This window comes from Talpa europaea (assembly GCF_964194135.1).
Source record: "Talpa europaea genome assembly, chromosome: 3".
Lineage (NCBI taxonomy): Eukaryota > Metazoa > Chordata > Mammalia > Eulipotyphla > Talpidae > Talpa > Talpa europaea.
This window is the reverse complement of record NC_140069.1, coordinates 140,291,823-140,310,655: the sequence shown is the minus strand read 5'-3', so window position 1 is coordinate 140,310,655 and position 18,833 is coordinate 140,291,823. Positions and strand designations below refer to the sequence as shown.

At 48.2% G+C, this 18,833-nt stretch overlaps 1 protein-coding gene across 2 annotated transcripts in view; it reads left to right on the top strand.

Moving 5' to 3' along the window:
- Window positions 1–2,514: 2,514 nt before the first annotated feature.
- Window positions 2,515–18,833, top strand: part of DGKI (diacylglycerol kinase iota) — a gene marked incomplete at both ends in the record, with an annotated part of 370,310 nt that continues 353,991 nt past the window's right edge. For both annotated transcript variants that reach the window (XM_084229448.1, XM_084229447.1), the window contains one exon: window positions 2,515–2,900. In XM_084229448.1, the coding sequence (XP_084085574.1) occupies window positions 2,515–2,900 (386 nt within the window). The remainder of the gene's footprint in view (window positions 2,901–18,833) is intronic.

The following is an 18,833-nucleotide window of genomic DNA, read 5'->3' as shown; positions in this document are numbered from 1 at the left end:
ATAGTCCTCATGATATCATTATCTAGGCAAAGTGGGGCTTTCAATGGTTGCTCTAATAAAAAACAATACCAAGTGAAAATCATTTTGGGATAGGAAAATGAGGGTGGGGGTGTCTAATATGGTATAATTTCTTTTATAATTTCTGGCTTTGATGTCTTATCTAAACTCTAAAGAAACTTTTCTTCTTTCTTCAAAATTTCATACTCCAAGCCCTTTTTGATGAGGTCTAGAATTTCAAGGCTCATGTCTGATATTTAAGACTGAGATGATAACCTGTTCTGGAATGCATAATAATTCATAATAGATGATGTAAGAAGTCCACTCAATGGAGATGTCTCAAAAAGCTAAAAATGGAACTACCATATGACTGAGAAAACCCATTTCTAGGTGTTTTCTCAGGTTGGGCATTTCAGATATTGATCGATATTGCCAATTACTCACCAGAAAAACTGTACCAATTAAGCCAACCCAACAGTTTGATAAAGTGTTGATACTTCTTCTCCCTCATCAATACCAACTATTGCCAAACTTTCTCTGAAACACAATACAGTTTAAAACCAAATTTCCTTTATAATCAGTGAGTTTGAGTGTATATTTACATGTTCAAAAACACTTGTACTTCTTTACTAAGTCTATAGATACTTTTAACGATGGCTTAAGATATTCACAAGTATTATGCTAATTACTGGGGACGCAGACTTGTGGGACAGACAAGTGACCAACCATCACAGGGGTCAAGGTTTAGTACAGTGTTGCAATGGGATCCTGCTGGAGGTACACCCTTCACAGAAGGGTCAAGTTCAAGGCAGCACTACTGGGACAAAAATAAGGGGAAGTGGACAGGGCTTGAAAATCAGTTATGGGCCAATTTGAATTTTCCCTGATGACAGTACGACTTTACAGGAAATCTTTCAGTAGAGAATAGCATATTGGAAGTGTCTGGGGAAGCACTGGAGAAGGTACGGAGAACACTGAGGAAGGTGTCTCGTAACAGATGAGTTTCCTTGGTCTTAGGACTTGGTGGATCTCATTTAATATTACTGTTGTACTTAGCACATTACAAGGGGATGAAGCGCAAAGACCTCCAGCCAAGCAGCCCGAGTGTGATACCAGTTTCTGCCGGGAGCTTGAGCGAGGGGAGCAGTTACTCCCACTTGGGGTACTGTGAAAATGTAAAGAGACAGATGTGTGAAGTGCTTACCACAACTTGTCATATAGAAACGAGGGCTTAACCGCTAGCTGAGTTGATTACTCCTATTATTACCACCTTTTCTCACTCCACTCTGAAAAAGCTCTGACGTTCGGCTGATTATGAAATACATATGAAGAAAAAAAAATAGAACGTGAAAGTTGGGAGAGCTTGGAGGGATCTGGTTCCATTTCCTAACTACTCAGGAGAAAATAAAGGAAATAAAGGGAAAGGAATCCAGCAAACTGCGACCATCGGTGCAACATCAGCCGACAAGCCCGGTGCTCTGTCTTATCACACCTGCACGTCTCTATAGAGTTTGGTTTACTACACTTCACCTTAAATATAGATCTTTCCTGTCAAAGTGCTCCACACTTTGCAGCACACCATGCAACCCCAATAAAGTTTTCGGTTTCCTTAGAAGCAAAACTGCGGCAGCGGCTGACAGTTACCTCTGCAGACTCCCAGCTCCGGCTCTTTCCAGCAAGGGAGTGCTGAGCCGCTGGAAGCCTCCGGGGGGGGGGGGGGCGAGCCCCTGCTCGCGTCCTGAGTCGGGGCTGCAGGTGCAAACAGCGCTGACATCCTCACTTCTACCTCCAGGATCCCCTCGTCTTTCTACGCGAGGGCCCTGTGTTCCGATTCGATTCGATCGAATGAACAGTCCTTTAGCAAGAGCCTGTCAGGTGCCAGCAGGACGCCGGGCTGGGGATTTACTGGCGGGGTCCCGGCCCTGCCCCCGGGACCGGACTGATCCCCAGTCCTCTCCACCGAGTCTCCCTCCAGCTCTCTCTCCACGCCACCCGCCCGGCGCACGGGTTCTCTGCACGGTTCGCGCCGATCGCGCCGCGCGTCCACCCCGCAGAGGTTGCCCGCGCCGGGCGGCGGCCGCCCGGGCCCCAGCTCCGCACCCTCGGGGGCTGGCGGCGGAGAGAGCGCGCGGCCTCGGACCCCAGGGGCCCGAGTGGGACCAGGGGCGTCCCGCGCGCGGGGCCACTGCCTGGGCCGGGCACCCGGGTCGCGCGCCCCCGGCGTGGAGACCAGGGCGCGCCAGGCGCTCCTCGAGAGTTCCCCGGCGCCGTCTCCGCTCCCGCGCGCCCCCCGACCGGTCCCCCCGACCGGTCCCCCCGCCGCCCGGCGCCGCCGGCGGAGTGCGGGTCGGGCCGAGCGCGCGCCGGGCTCTGGAGCGGGCCCGCCCGGGAGGCGGGCCGGGGGCGCGCGGGCCGGCGGGCGGGGCGGGGCGGGGCGGGCGCCGGGCGCTGATTGGCCGGGCCGGGGGAGTGGAGGCACGGAGTTTCCCACAATGCCCCGGTGCGGGGCCGCCGCGGATGGATGCTGCGGGCAGGGGCTGCCATTTGTCGCCCCGGCCAGCGGCGCGCGGACCGGCTGGCTCCCCGGCACCGGCGGCCGCCGCCCGCGCGCCCCCCCGGCCCGGCCTCTGCAGCGACGCCGCCTCGGCTCCCCCCGCGGCCGCCGGAGCGGTCGCCATGAACCCCAGCCCCTCCGCCGCAGAGGAGAAGGGGGCGGCCGGCGGCAGCAGCAGCAGCGGGAGCGGCGCGGGGAGCTGCTGCCTGGGCGCCGAGGGCGGCGCGGACCCGCGGGGCGCGGGGGCCGCTGCCCTGGAAGAACCCGCGGCCGCCGGCTCCAAGGAGAAGGACGAGGCGCTGGAGGAGAAGCTGAGGAACTTAACTTTCCGCAAGCAGGTCTCTTACAGGTAGGCGCGGAGCCAGGAGCCCAGACAGGTGCCACCCGGGCGCGAGACCCTCCTGCCCGCCGAGCGGCGCCTCCGCGGAGTGGGGCTCGGGTCGGGCTCCCTCCCACCCCGCGACTGCCCATCACGCTCCCTCGGGGGGCGGGGGGTGGGTTTCTTTTCATCGCATCCTTCTGGATTGGAGGGGAGCTTCCTTTGCGCCTAGTTTCCCCCATAACTGGAGGGAAGTCGGGGTTCCTGAGGTCAGCACAGTAAGAAAAATGTGTGTGGGTGGGAGGGGCGTGCAGACCCAGCAATGCCTGGTTTTCTTGAGAGAAGTGCTCAGACTTGGCCCTAAGTCTGTGTCATCTTCAGCCACCTCCCCCCAACCGTCCAGATTTTCCTGGATGAGTCTTTGGTGCTCACTTGAGAGTTGAGAACAGCGCGCTGGCGGAGAAGAACAGCGCTGGGCTGAAGAGAAATCCCTGTGGAAGTTGGATCTGCGTGGAAATGCCTCCCTAAGGACGAGTGATGTGGTCGGTGCCTGTGCACATGCAGCCGCTGGCAGCTGCAAAGCCAGAGTTTGTGAAGGGGTGAAACAGACACGTGCTCGCTCCCCAGTGTTCCAGGCGGGTCCAGGAGGTGCCATGGTTGCCTCCTGGCAAGGGAGGGTTGAGGGCCAGGATGCCCACCGTGTTTGCCTCTGGAGATGGATATATTTGTGAGACCAGGACAGTGTGGAATAAATGGGCACAAACATGATAAAATCGTGTCAAGCTCCCAAAGTGAGAAATGAGGATTCAGTACGTTTTCTACCCCACCCCCAAGCCCCCATCAAGAATAAAGATGTTGAGAGCTTTGGAGAGTTTTGGAGACCACCCTCCCTTAATGCTGATTGTTGTTTTCTGTGTACCAGATACTGTCTTAAAAGTTGCGGGGATAAACAAATATAGAAATACAGATGCTTGTACTTGCTAGGGCTTGGAGTATTTCTTGACAAGGTGTCAGTAAAAACATTCTGATGACCCCACTCTTTTGAGTTAGCAGTCCTTTCTAGAAACTCATATACAATATTAAGCCTGTCACACCATGTGCTGTTATGTAAGCAAAAGCAGATGACAGAGGTGTGTGGGCTTGTGAGGGTGTGTGTTGTATTTATGGGGGCAGGCGTGTGAATCATTGGGATCCCCATAGCACTGCTGGACGGCAGGCCCCAGTCACCAGGCTTGTGCTCTGTGTTCAGGTGTTGGCCTCAGAGGGCCCTGCATGGTCTTCTTGTGATGTTTGGGCTCCCGTGTGCTTGTGTGTATTTTGCTCACTGTGCATTGAGGGACTTTCCCACCTGACTTTGGTTACTCACTTAGAACAGGACCAAGATCAAATTTCTCTTTATATTTTTGGTTTCTAAAAATAGGCAGGTGGTGGAGAGTGGGGTAGCTCTAGGGAGGTATGCTGGGAGACAGGCAGTTCTACTTCTTAGTTACCATGGCCTGCGTGGCCCTTAGGGGAGCAGGAACTACATTCAACCTAATTTAGGAAGTAAAGTTGGAGGGGGTTGATTATGTGAAGTGCGTTGTGACTTCCGTCTTCTGTGTCATTGGCACTGGTCAGACTCCTCACTGGGTAGGGCTGAAAACCAGAGTTTGCAAGGGAAATCATTTCAGCTTGCATCTTGGCAGGGCAGGCCATTCTCTGAGCCTCTCTCCTGGAAGTGGGTACTGTGTGGGCCATGACTTGCTGGGTTGCATGCTCCCACATGCCTGTAAGTGTGCACACATACAAATGTTGACCTGGAGCCATAGACAGCACTTTTCTAGAGAGGAATCATAACACTGCATCTGCCCTATATCCACAGAGGTGGATCCTGCTCTATAACATCATTTCTTTTTAAATAAAGCTTTACAATCTGCAGTTCAGCCAACCACCTGCATCAGTGACAATTCAGGTGGCTGGTTAAAAATGTCCCCCACCCCACACTTAGAAAATCAGACCCTCCGTGGTGGGAATTCTGATCAGGGTCCTCAGGTCATATACTTAAGCACACAGCTATCTGGCGGTTGTTGCCCTGTTTTTTTCCCCAAAGGCTAAACAATTGATCTTAGAACTCATAAATCCATGCCCATCCACACAAAACCAGGTAGTTCCAGGGCCAGAGGAAAGGTAGGTGACTCCGTTTGGCACGTGCTGTCTGAGGTAACCAGGAGAGTGTCTCCATTTGTTTATTATTATCTCTTAGGGTCATGGTGAATGGCCCCGCCAGCCAGAGGTCGCTGGGCCTGACCATTTCACCGGTGGGCTCATGAGTGGGCTCATGAAGTGAATAGCTTTGGCTAGAGTTGGGCCTTGGTTCCTCACTGAGGCCTACTCACTTTGGAGGGTGGGGGTACCCAAGCATGGTGACTGGTGGGAATTTGAGGAGAGGGGCCAGGGAGCCCTCACAGTGTGGAATCTAAGTGGAAGTTTCCCTTGGAGTGAGAAGGATGGTTGCCTGTGGAAGGGGGTCAGTTGAGGTGGGAAGAGATTTGTAGGTAGGTCAAAAATATCTTGTGAACAACATGGGTATTTGTGGAATGACACTTGACAGGAGAGAAGAAGGGGGCTTTGGGAGAGGGTGTGTGTGTGCGTGTGTGTAGGGGGGTCTCATCTGCTCCTTCTGTTGCTAAGGAACATATAAGCTAGGGTTTAAAAATAAATGAGGAGTGGGTGGGCATAGGCAGTGACTCCTGTCTTTTTAGGAACTAGAGCCCTTTACAAAAAGCCTTTAAATAACCATTTCTGGAGGCAGATTATTCATTTTGCTTGACTTTTACTTTGTTAAGTAAAATAAACTCCTTTCTATACCCCTCGATTTCCCCTCATTATCTTTTCTTTCTTGGCTTTTTTTGGGAACCATTTTTCCCATGAGAATTTTTCCTTTATTTCAGATTCTGTTCCCCTAGAGCAAATAGTCTCTGTAGACTGTAAAGCTGGAGGTTTTAGAAGGCAGTGCAAGCGAGCTGGTACTTTTCTCTTAAAATTACTACTTCCTTTTTCTTTGCAAATTATGGTGCTGCAACAGATACATGTGTGCCAATGACTATGTAATGTGTAAGAACTTTTTTTCCCTAAATGCTCTAAGAATTCTCATTTAAGTCAGTAAAAAAAAAATGGCCTTGTAGAAATACACAGGAGAGAGGAAGGAGAAGTAGCTGATTGTTGTTTTCTGTGTACCAGCTACTGTGCTAAGTGTGATGGTATAGTCTAAGTTGTTCTTCATGACAGTCCTATGATGTGATTCTGGTTATTTCTGTCTTATAGACAATGATCCTGAAGCCTAGAGTTTGGGTGGCAGGCAAGATTTTAACCCAGATCCCATCTTATAGGCTTTTTCTTTGGGTCATCTGGTGCTTTCTCAGCTTTCAGGTTGGTGCTCTCTCCAGTGTGTGCATGTGTGTGCGTTCGTGCGTGCGTGCGTGCGTGTGTGTGTGTGTATGAGCTGTTCTTTGGCCTTTTCTATAGTATACTATGCTTGTCAACATATCATCTCTGGTATTCTGTATTCTTTGGACCCTGTGCCTTTGACTACACAATTTTAACTCCTGTATTATAATAGCAGAGAACTTCTTTACTATTTCAGACATAAAAATGAGTATAAATTCATAATCGTCAGAAAGTATATTGGTTTTGCTTCTGAGAACACAACCACCTACATGACACCTGCCATCTCTATGAAGATACCATGTTAGAGTTTCATGCCTTTCAATAAAAACGGCACAGCTGTTGTGTAGGTGAATCTAGATCCAGTGAAAAGCTGGCCTGTCTGTACCGCCTGGAGTCCCACAGAATAAATGATCACTTGTGATTTTGCTTGTAAGGCGACCTGGACCATTACCATCACTGTGAGACCTTGATGCCTGTGGTTCGGGTCCTCCCGTTACAAACCATGATGGTAATACCACAGCTTCCTTAAAGGCAGTGTTAGGTATGAGATAGAAGTAGCAGACGCGAGTATTGCACTTCTTAGGTTAGGCAACTAGCTAAAAAAGACCTGGTATTCTTTATAGGTTGATGATAAGAACATAGTATTTCCATTTTGTGTTTTACCCCCACAGCAGGATTATAAGAACGCGGGCTAGGATGTTGACAATCACTAGGACAGCCTGGGCATTGTTCTTCCTTACAGGGCAATCAGTGGTGGATGGGAAAGCCTGTTCCCCCATATACATGTGTATATATATATACGCATAACCTCCTCCTTCATAAATTGCTTTTATTCATTGTGTGTTTTTGTCTGTTTTACACATTTGTTAGGTATTCAGAGACATTATGATCAGATGAAAGCTTGGTTTTAACTTCAAGTCTCCTTCCGGCATCATTACCGGCCACTGACTATGTAGATGGCAGCGGGCAGGACACACACCAGGCAAGACTGCGTTGGCAAGTCAGGGGCCTGGGTCTGCTCTCGCTGATCTTTCAGATGGTTTCTATCAGGGAGAGTGGCCGCCTCTGCAGTCCCATGGCATCAGGGGAGGGAAAGGTCGAAGGCAGCTTTGCTGATGTTTAGTTCTGCTGTGGCGACAGCAGCTTCGCCTTGTAGAGCCAAATTAGATCAGACTAGAGCTAGCTCTTTGGAACACTTCCCCTTCTACTCTGTGAAAATGAAATCTCTCCAGCCATTCCACGCCTAGGCTTCTAGCTGAGGGGAATGAAGACACTACCTTGAAGGGATATACGCATCCCCTTGTGCACGGCAGCGCTGTGGACAACCGCCAGGCCACGGAAACAGCCTCAGGCCGGAGGACAGCGCGGTGGTGGAAGGCGCTGTGGGGTGTGCGCGGCAGAGCACAACTCGGTTGTCAAAAAAGATGAACTCTTGCCTTTGCGACAACATGGATGGAACTGGACGGGGGGATGCTGAGTCAACTAAGTCAGCAGGAGCAAGGCAAGGACGAGATGGTGTCACTCAGATGTGGAAGAGAGAGGAACAAAACAGAGAAACAGAACTAGATCAAAACCCTCGAAATCTGATTGCAGAACGGAGGCTCCCAGCGGGGTGGGGGGGGCACTGGCCAGTGGTGGAGAGTTAGAGGTGCCTTGGTGGTGGCTGTGGTGTCATAACATACATCTGAAGAGTTTTGTTTTGTTTTTTAAAGATTTATTTATTTATTTATTTATACAAGCACTGGGTACAGTCAGAAGCGCGGGAGGGTGAGAGAATTCACCAGAGCCAGAGCGGGGAGCAGAGCAGGCAGAAGGACCGAAGTACACTGCTGAGGGGAGCAGCGGGCGGCAGGAGAGGTCTGCGCGCCATGTGGGACCCTCCTCCGGTGGCCGGGGAGCAGCCGGGGATCGAACCAGCACTGCAGAGGCTGCGGGCAGCTTTGCAACCCAGCGCTCAACCGCTGCGCCACCGGGGAGGCCACATCTGAAGAGTTTTAAGCTGATACCCTAAATCAGATAGTGTTGTAAACCAATGTTACCTCAATAAAAGGTAACACGATAAAAAAAAGAAATTTAAGGAAGAAAAGTTTGAGTGGGGGCAAGAGTGAGTGTGGGGGTGAGCAGGGTAGGGGGAAAGCCTCATCGCAAGGTCGTGCACAGTGAGTGTCCCTCCTCCTTGGGGGGGGGGGATGAGTCACGCCCCCACAGGTAGTCAGGTTCCGCCCCCGGGCACCTGTGAATTACATTGTAAAGGGGACTTTGAAATGTGATTACATGATGGACCTTCAGATGGAGAGATAACCCCCGGACTGTCCGGGTGGCCCTCACTGTCACGACCAGTGTCCCTATGAGGGGGGCGGAGGGTTACTGAAATACAGAGAGGGGGGGCAGCCTGATGGCTGGAGGGATGTGTAACGAGTGAAGGAGGGTCAGCAGCACCAGGAGCCAGAAGAGACAGAGAAACATTCTCCTCTGCAGTCCTCAGGAGGAGCCAGTTCTGATGGTGCAGATCCAGTTTGTGGCCTCTAGGCCTGGGAGGCAGTGAGTTGGCCCTGGTTTCAAACAGACAGAAACCAAATGAGGACTCCAGTGAGGGTCCAGGCCGGCTGTGCCTGGCTTGTCCTGGGCTGGGGCTGGAGTCCACATTCCCTCTGTAGCCTGAGGTGATTGTTGGTGAGGGGGCTCAGAGGCCCTCTGAGACCCCAGGTGCTTGGAGGCTCCATTGCCTGCTTGTCTGGCTGCTGCACTTACTTTCTCACATGGCTTTGTTTTGCCAACAAAGCAACAATTATTTCCCACCTCCCCACCCCAGACCCCATCATTGTGGTTTGAAGGCAGTGGTTACTATGTTTTTTGGTGGTTTGTGAGCAAACTTAATGGGGGGGTAGCTGAGGAAGGAAAAGAAGGGGCAAAAGAAAATCTAAGCTGTTAGGCTTTTTTAATAAAATTTCATTTGTTTGACACAATTCTAAAAATGGATTACCTTCAAATGGTTTGAACTGGTTGAAATTGTTTGAAATGTTGCAACTGTTTGAAATGTTGGAATCATTTGAACTGTTGGAAATGTTTGAATGGATTGAAATTTATGCATAAGGCAAGGCCTGAAAACTAATACAATGTAGAAGGTTAAAGCAATAAAAATGCTAAGTTGTGGCTGTTTGCATACAATGCATCCTTAATTCCTCTCTGACTTGTTCCTCAGGCAAACGCCTTAGGACTGAGAGCAAACATTGTCCACTGCTGGTGATCAGTGCTTGGTCCTCTCCTGTCCTCACCTTGCACTTTCAAACAACTGTGTTAGGGCTGAACTGTCATTTTCTCTTGTGAGAATCAGACTAGGATTTGAACCTGGCATTTCCAGCTGATCTTGGGCGTGTTATGTAACCCCTTGGGGATTCAGCCTTTCATTTCTCTCATGGGGTCACTGATCCACCTTCAGGGCTTCTTAGGAGACTTAGATGAATTTCTTTATGTAGAGGGCTCAGCACAGTGTCTTGCACGGAGTTCACTTTTTATAATTATTATTCCCTGCTAAGTTGTTAGCTCCTTTGCAGACAGAAATTGCACCTTATCATTTACATCCTCAAATCCTATTCTTACTGCTCACTAGGTGTTGGATAAATATTGATTGAATGAAAGAATTTAATTGCCTTCTTTAAATCAACGACTACTGTTATCCATTCCCTGTCCATCTAAACTGTGATTTTCCTTTCTCCTAAGAGAAAGGTCTGCCTTTTTCTCATTGACACTTTGTCCCGCAGACCTGGACTGCTTCTGTTTACAACTTCCTGTTTGAGTACCTGCCTCAGCCATTTAGCCAGCTGTTGGAGGCTGGAGGGGGTGGCAGAAGCTCTAACTTAACCAGCTATTTGCAGCTTGTCAAAGAAAAGGCCTTAATTTGCCTTCTGAGTAGCACTAATTAGCTCTCCGCTCCTTTTCTGTCTGTCTCATCCTTTTCCAAGGGGCAGTGTTGGTTTTCTCCTCAGGGAATTTTCTGTTGACTTTTCCTTCTGTGATTAGAACTTAGACATGCAGAAGGATGGCTGCCTGGAGTCCTGGGGTCTGTCCTGCTCTTGTCCTGCCAGCCTGAGGTCACTCCCGCAGCCTCTCCTACTTCCCTCCCTCAAGCCTTCCAACTCACCTGGCTGACTTTGGTGGAAAGAATTTTAAGAATTCCTTAGCTGACTTAGTGGGCCTAAGCCTTTGTTTTGTTATTACCGTGCTTAATAGCAAAGTCTTCGGAAAAAAAAAAAATGCCAGGTACTTTTTATTCCTGTTACATAGAAAACACCTGAGGAATAACTGGTGAGTTTCCCGACATCCACAGTGTTCAGAGACGTGAGCCCCGCCTGGGTTATTTTAAAGAAAATCAAGTCATCGGGTGTGTGTATGAGGGGGAGCTGTGGGTGGGTAGCGGAGAGAAGCAGGGGCTCCACAGATGAATTATAATGTTCTTTCCTTTCAGCCCTAAGTTTCTGTGACCCTTTGAAATGGAGCAAATCCTGTTTTTTTTTTTTTGAAGGCAACCCCTTTTTGACAGGGACTCTGCGTGCAGTTCTTCTGTCTAGTTCCATGTGTTTTGGGCAAGTGGAGATTTGCCTGTGAATTTTCAGATTCATAATTAATGCTCTGATAGGGAACTAATTCCAATTTAGGTTACATTACAAGTGGTCTGGCATGTTGGATAGAGGGGAAAACGTTGAAAGCTTAAAACAATATTAAACTGCAATCAAATCTTATTACTCTTTGATCACATGAGAGACAGAGTGGAGTAGAGGTTAGGAGCCCTGACTCTGGACCCTGGATCAGTTCTCTACCTCTGTGCCTGCTGTGTGACCTTGACTCAGTTACTTAACCATTCTGTGCCTTCATTTCCCCATCTATAAAATGGTAGTGACAGTTCCCACCGAGTAGGCTTGTTAGAAGATTGACATAATGTTCCTGTTACAAGGCAGGGTGAGGGGGTACCCCACAACCCCCAAGCATGCCTGTTCTAAATGGGTTCTGCTACCTGCTGCATTAAGACAAAACATATTCTAGTACGTAAAACTTATAATGGAAAGTAACTTTAATATTATTAGTAGGCAACCAAAAAAAAAGACAAAGAATATAGTTTCCAAATCAAGCACCCGAATTTACCCTTCCGCTTGCGGGTAAATGTCCAGCCAAACAGGGTTGGCCCAAAGCAGGGCCACTGCGGTCCAAAAGCCTGCCACATGTTTAAGGAACGTTCTGGTGGGGACCCCTAGGAAAGGGACAGATGGGGCCCAGCATGCTCGCGAGAAAAGGAGCAAAATCAAAATCAAGATGAAAGCTGCCTTTGTTAACCTCCCCAAGGGTCTCTCACCACATCTGCTTCAACCGTTCAAGGCCAAGAAGCAAGCGCAGTTATCCCATGCCTCTGCTCCAGGTGCCTCCTCCAGGTCTCCTTCTTGCTTCCCATCCTGCTTCCTTTCGTCCCAGTCTCCTCCCTGCGCAGCTCCACCCTCCCCTGGATGGGGCAGGGAACCTGGAACCTCCCCTTTCCCTGGGGACCTCCCTGTTAGACTCCCTATCACAAAGTGAGTGCTTTGGGTGTATTTTTTAGAGTGGTGCAGCTCATGCTTCAGCTCAGGAGCAGATTTATTTCTTATCCCTCAGAATCTGGAACATTGGTCAAATGTAGCTAGTAATGACCGTATCCAGATAATACGATAATGAGTTAGGTATATAGTTAGGAAGTTTGTTTTGTAGGTTTGGCATTCACTAAGGTACAACATATGTGCTTTTCCTTTTACAGCTTATTAAAATAATAGCTCATTCTAACGAGAGGATGAGACGAGAAGGGAGCTGCTTCTGCGTGCTCTGGAAGTCAGAGCAGGCAGAGGGCCAAGGCTGGAGAAGACAGGCATGGCCAGTGTGCAGAGCAATTGGGGAGCAGGGGCCCACACTGCTAGCTGGCTGTCTGGGAGCAGGAAGCCAGATGAGGAGGGCTGGGTCACTGGGCTTCGGTGTCAGGAAGAGATAAGTAGATAAAGGCAGAAGTACTAGAAATAGCCTGTCACCAGTGACTCTGGGACAGAGGTTATTTCTCTTCTGGCCTGGCCTGCTGATGTCTGCTTCATCTGTGCAGATAATGGCCGGTGGCCGTGTCCTGGCCATGAGTATAAAACCCTCCCAGATGCTCCTTGTCCTGGATTATTTTGGGAATGGAGGCTCAGCCTTCTGGGATGTGCTACCAGTTATCTCAACCAGGGCAAACAACAGGATGTATTTCTTAATTGAATTGGTCATTAAATATTTGTTGAACAGATCAAATTGATTCAGGACTATGATGAGATAATTATTAAGAAAGTGGATCCATGTGTTTTCTCCAAAAGGCAAAGAAGACAAGGCAGTTTGGTTGCTTTTGTGTATCGCTTAGATTTTCAGAAAATAGCCAGAAAGTAGACTCGTTGAGAGATCCAAAAGTACATTTAAAAACTGTGTCATTCTTTTGTATAGGAGAAATATGTCAGAATTTATGGTGCTGCCTGGCAGAGCAGCAGTGCTGGGAGCGGTGTGAGACCAGGGAAAGATTATTCAACGTACAAGTGGGTTGGGCGCTCGGAAGCCTAGAGGGGCTACTGGGGAAGTTCTGGGCCGCCCGATCCAATGGCAGTCTTGTATTTATTCAGAATCAGGTACAAAGGTGGGGCAAGCACATAGGAAGTATACTTGGGTGCGGAAGCAGTTGTTGGGAAGGTAAGCTGGGGTCTGGTGACCAGGGACCATTGCCTGGGGGGCTCCATTGTCCTGTAGTCAAAGCACATTGTCTCAAAGCATATTCTCTATTTCTTTTTTTTTTTAATGTTTTATTTATTTTTTTCCCAAAGATTTATTTTATTTATATGAGAACCAGGGGACAGGCCAGATGTGCAGGAGAGTGAGAGGATTCACCAGAGACAGAGCGGGGAACAGAACAGGCAGACTGACGAAATACACTGCTGAGGGGAGCAGCGGGCGAGACAGGAGAGGTCTGCCATATCATGTGGGTTGCTCCGTGGCCGGTGCTGCAGAGGCTGCAGACAGCTTCACAGCGCTGCGCTCAACTGCCTATGCCACCAGGGAGGTCCCTGAACTTTTATTTATTTATGCATACAAAAACTGGGGTGTAATCCAGAGGTGTGGGTGGTGGGGGGACGGGAATGGTGATGAGAGAATTTACCAGAGACAGAGGGGGGAACAGAACAGGTGGATCTACTGCAATACACTGCTGAGGGGAGCAGCGGGTGAGACAGGAGAGGTCTGTGCGTCAGCCCTGTGGGTCAGCTCCCTGGCTGGGATCGAACTTGTGCTGCAGTGGCTGGCAATAGCTTGATAGTGCTGAGACTTAACCCCTTGCTCCACCAGGGAGCCCCTATTTTCCATTCTTATCTAACTTTCTGCTAATAATTTCAAGTAAGGTATTTCAGCTGATCTTGCTAGTCTGGCCATGATATCTGCCTGCTGCTTTCAGCAGATGCTGGTTTCCCAGTATGTTCCTCATGCCAGGACTTTTGCCCTTGGTGAGAGGCCTCCTGCCTGATTGTACGTTTAGCTTGACCAGCAGGAACTCTGGACACCAGGACAACAGCCCTGAGAAAAAGGAGGGTCAGGGACCCCACATTATGGAAAGGTAAATTTTTGTTTTAAAGAAACTTGAAAGCAATTTGGTTAAAGCTGTTTTTAAAAGTGCTTTATGTAAGCTTATGTGGAAACAGCTGGAGAGGGCTCCTGGATTGCTTTGAGACAAGCTTCTGGAGCACTCTTCAGACTGAAAGATGAGCTCTCATTATTGTCCTTCTTGTACAACAGGGTTGGAGTCAACCTCCCTCAGTCCGAGAACATTCCCTGTAGAGATTTTTAAGAAAAGAGCTTCATTTTAAATAGTTTTTTTTTTCCTTTTAGATTGACCCACTCTTAATGCAAAGGCTAAGCTATAAAATATTTTTGTTCCTCTCCTATTAAAGTACTGTGCTCAGCATCTAAAGTTAGATAGGAAGTGGAAAAATCTGGGACCCAGCAGATGCAGAGCCTGCAGCTTCCCTGACCGATGAGCACTGGGCCCACCCTGTCTTGTCTCACAGGGGCCAAGAAACACCAGATACCACTGTCTAGGACTAGCTCTTCCAAATCAGCTCATTCCCCGAGGCAGTAAAGGCAGCCTCTGGACTTCCAAAAATTTTGTAAAATGCTGCTTAGAGAAGGAAAAAGCTTTTCTCAGTTCTATTTCAGGCTGCGAGGTTAACTTACCCATCTTTGTGAATATTAATTATTTTGAGTTACTGATTTTATCAAATGCTTGTTCTGTGCCAAGAATTGTTAAACATTTTCTATGCAGTATTTCATTTAATCCTCAAGTAAGTAGAGACTCTTATTATTTCCATTTTCTAGGTAAGGTCATTGAGGCTAAGAGCTTAAGCAACTTGCCTGAGTTCCCATGGCCCGGTTATGTTTGCCTGTATTTGCTTATTGCTTCCCTGTTGCAGCTTTTTATTCTGATTCTTCTTCCATCCTTTCCCATTTTCTCTGTGCATATGGTCCTTCAGCATCTAGTGGTTTGTTAGACCAAAGTTCCTTGAAAGGAAACCGATGTTTGTGTTAGTGGGCCCAGGCAGGCCTACCTCAGGACAAAGGGAGAGGTCTTGGCAAAGGCTGGTGGACAGAGGACAAGCATTCCTTTCCTGTCCAAGCACAGACTCAGCTCTGTCAACGGCTACGTGTATTGGCAGGTGCAGGGAGGCCAAGATGGAGCTTTCCATGGTGGTTCTCTTTAAAGCTGTATGAATTTTCCATTACCTAAGAGGGTGAATAAATCCAGTTTCCTGGGGCCAGGAAATGACTGGCAGAGATTATAGCCTGGTACTCCTCCCTTCAAATTCTACCTGCAGTACAAAGTTTTTTGATTGGTTGTAATCAGAGTGGAATCAAAGAGAGTTGGGTAAAGGTACAATGACTTGGGGTGAAAAACGTAGGCTCCATTTATGGTTGAAATGGCATAGTCAAGTTGGTAAGCACCATTTGAGGTTTAAACATTTTTTATTTCATAACAATAAAAAAACAAAACAAGAATAAACACACAATCATAGATCAGAGACATTCGGCAGGGGAGGGGGAGAGGAATTAAAACGAGGGAGAGAAGAGCACAAGGGACTGTGGTGATGGTGCCCGGGTGCATAGGTGGTGGAAACTCTATGGGGACAACACCTGAGAAAACAAAGCAAACATTGTATAAAGAATGAAAAATGATGTAAAAATATATATATAAAAATAAGAAATGAAAAATTTGAGAACCGGGGCCTCCCCGGTGGCACAGCGGTTGAGTGCTGGGTTGCAAAGCTGCCCGCGGCCTCTGCGGCGCTGGTTCGATCCCCAGCTGCTCCCCGGACACCGGAGGAGGGTCCCGCATGGTGCGCAGACCTCTCCTGCCGCCCGCTGCTCCCCTCAGCAGTGTACTTCGGTCCTTCTGCCTGTTCTGCTCCCCGCTCTGGCTCTGGTGAATTCTCTCACCCTCCCGCGCTTCTGACTGTACCCAGTGCTTGTATAAACAAACAAACAAACAAATAAGTAAATAAACATGCTTCTATAAAAAAAAAACAACAAAAAACCTAATAGACGTGTTTCTGGATCGTACATCATTTTCATTTTTATTAAGAAATCTCCATGCCGTTTTCCAAAGAGGCTGCACCAACTTACATTCCCACCAGCAGTGGGTGAGAGTTCCTTTCTCCCCTAGAAGAGTTGAGTCTTTCACCTTTAACTGGAGGTCCTATTCAGCCTGTAAGCACTTGCAGTATAAGTTTTTTCCATAACAAGATCCTTCAAAATTCTCAAGTCTATTCATGTGCAGTTACAGACACCTAAAAAGTTCCAAAGGATCATTTCAGAAACCTGAGTCATTCTTTCACATTTGAAGAAAACCTTCAGAATTCCTTAGGAAAATAAATCTCTAGTTCAAAAATAAACGTCAAAGCTATTTAAAGATTAAAACAGAAGCTTTCTATGAGCCAGTACAGAATTATAACAAAATCTAAGGGGTATTTTAAAAAAGACAAAATTCTGGAGGTTTTTTTAAACTGTTAATACTGACTAAATTTAGGTACTTAAAATAAAAATGTACATGGTGCTTTTGGAGATTTACCATTTATAAACTGCTTTCACATAATTGTTCTAATTTTACCCTCGGAACAGTCGTGGGCAGCAGATCAGGTAAGCTCCTTGTGCCTGCTGTACAGGTCAGCAAACAGGCAGCACAGCTCCGTGAGTCCCCCGAAGCCCCAGACCAGTCAGGGGCACAGCCAGGCCAGGCCCAGCATTTGGATCTGAAGTCCCAGGTCCTTCCCACTTCAGTGCTCTGCTTCCACATACCATTGGGGAAAGATAATTAGCAACATTTCCCTTTGGTTAATTTTATTTACTTGAATTTATCCCAGGGCCTAATCACAATGGACAAAGTTGGCGTCAGCCTCTGGCCAGCATACCCGGCCCACATGGCCTTCCTTGGCAGGGGCCTTCCTTGACCTTGCTGCTCTTCGGTGTATGTGAAGACATGGGAGCACAGGCGTGGCGCTATATGTTTAATTCTCCTCCACCTGGGGAAAAAAAGATAGAGAAATATTCAGGTTCTTCCTTTGCATTAGTTGCTAAGCAGCAGCCATTTCATTGTAAAGGAGATTCAGTTCAAGTAATGACATAGGTATTCCAAGAATAGCATTTCAGTTTTACAGCAACTGCATTTGCATCTCCATATAGCATATGCGCCCATGGCTCACTGACTTTAGGGGAAGAAAGAGCTGCCTCAACACATTTGTTGACTCTATGGAGAAAACTCAATACAGCTGATCACCTGATAACCAAACTCCCGTGTTCTGTGACTGAGAGTGAGCAGCCCACACAGGCTGCTGACAGTTTTCAGGACGTGGACGTTATCTCCAGCAAACACGGCTGCGGCACAGGTATGTTTTGGAGGCCATAATTAACTGATAACATCTCACAGGAGTACTGTGGGTAATTTAGAATTCTAAGGTTTCTGAAGTGGATGGTATCAAAAAACTTTGCAGCTTAGAACTTGGATTATGCCCCAAATCTTGTATTGAGATGCTGTTGGCAACTGAAAGCTTTTAAAGATGGAAGATACGAGAAAATATTGTGCCAGGCTAGCATGAGTCATGGAGTTTAGTTTTATCAGGGGAAGGGTCTGCATGTAGGAGGGGACCTGCAGTTAATGTCCCCGTAGCATGTGTGACAGCGGGGTGATGTAGCATGTGGCAAAGCTGTCAGTTGCTGGATTTTTTTGATTGAGCGATGGCTGACTGAAGGCTGCATGGCCCATGGCGGAAGCCCGTGACCCTGCCTTTCAGGGCATTTCTGTCCTCTCCGGTCTTGCTTACACGTGCTGTTGTGAAACTCGCGTGTCTCCAGACAGGTATGTCTTCTTCAGAGAACTGTTTCAGGGGAGTGGTTAGGGAGCAAAGTCTGTACATTGTACGACATAGCTCCCCTCAAGCCTCCTCCCCCTGCCGCCCCAGGTCATTTGAGGGAAAACACCTCTTTCCCGGAGCAGGTGGGATGCTTGGAAGCTGGTCTTTAACTTCCAGTAAATTGCCCTCCCATTTGTGGCAAATCACCTCTTCCAGGAACTAAAAGTAATGTTCAGAAGAAATAATACATGGATGAATCCACAAATGGTGAACGGTTATTCCCTCTGTGGTGTTGGGTTCATTAACATGGTTGTTTTTAGCATCTCTCCAGCAATTAGGGCTTCTCATATATTTCATTGTGTGCTTTTTCACAATGACTCAAAACAGCTTTGCCGAAGCAGCTCTGGCATCTTGGGAGCCTGTTATCTTCATGGGGAAATCAAGTCAAGAGGGCTGGGGAGGAGAGAACTAAAATCATTGACTTTCTCACCTGCCATGAAACCACAGAGGGACACGGTCCTAAGTGGATCTCAGAAAATGCACACCTGGGAGGTGCTCAGTGGTAGACCCTCGGCATTATTAATAGTAATAATAATAGCAACAGCAGCACTTATTGAGGTTTACCATATGTGCCGGGAACTGTGCTAAGTCGTTCATACATGTTATTTCAGTTAATTCTTTTTTTTTTTTTTTAAATTTTTTTTTTTTTTTATAGAGGCATGCTTTATTTATTTGTTTGCTGGTTTGTTTGTTTGTTTTGTTTATACATGCACTGGGTACAGTCAGAAGCACGGGAGGGTGAGAGAATTCACCAGAGCCAGAGCGGGGAGCAGAGCAGGCAGAAGGACCGAAGTACACTGCTGAGGGGAGCAGCGGGCGGCAGGAGAGGTCTGCGCGCCATGTGGGACCCTCCTCTGGTGGCCGGGGAGCAGCCGGGGATCGAACCGGCACCACAGAGGCCGCGCGCAGTTTCGCAACCCAGCGCTCAACCGCTGCGCCACCGGGGAGGCCCTATTTCAGTTAATTCTTATGAGAGCTTTATGAGCTAGGCGCTATTGCTAGCCACAGTTTGACAGAAGAGGAAACTGAGGCACAGGGTAATCTGAGGGCCTCATAG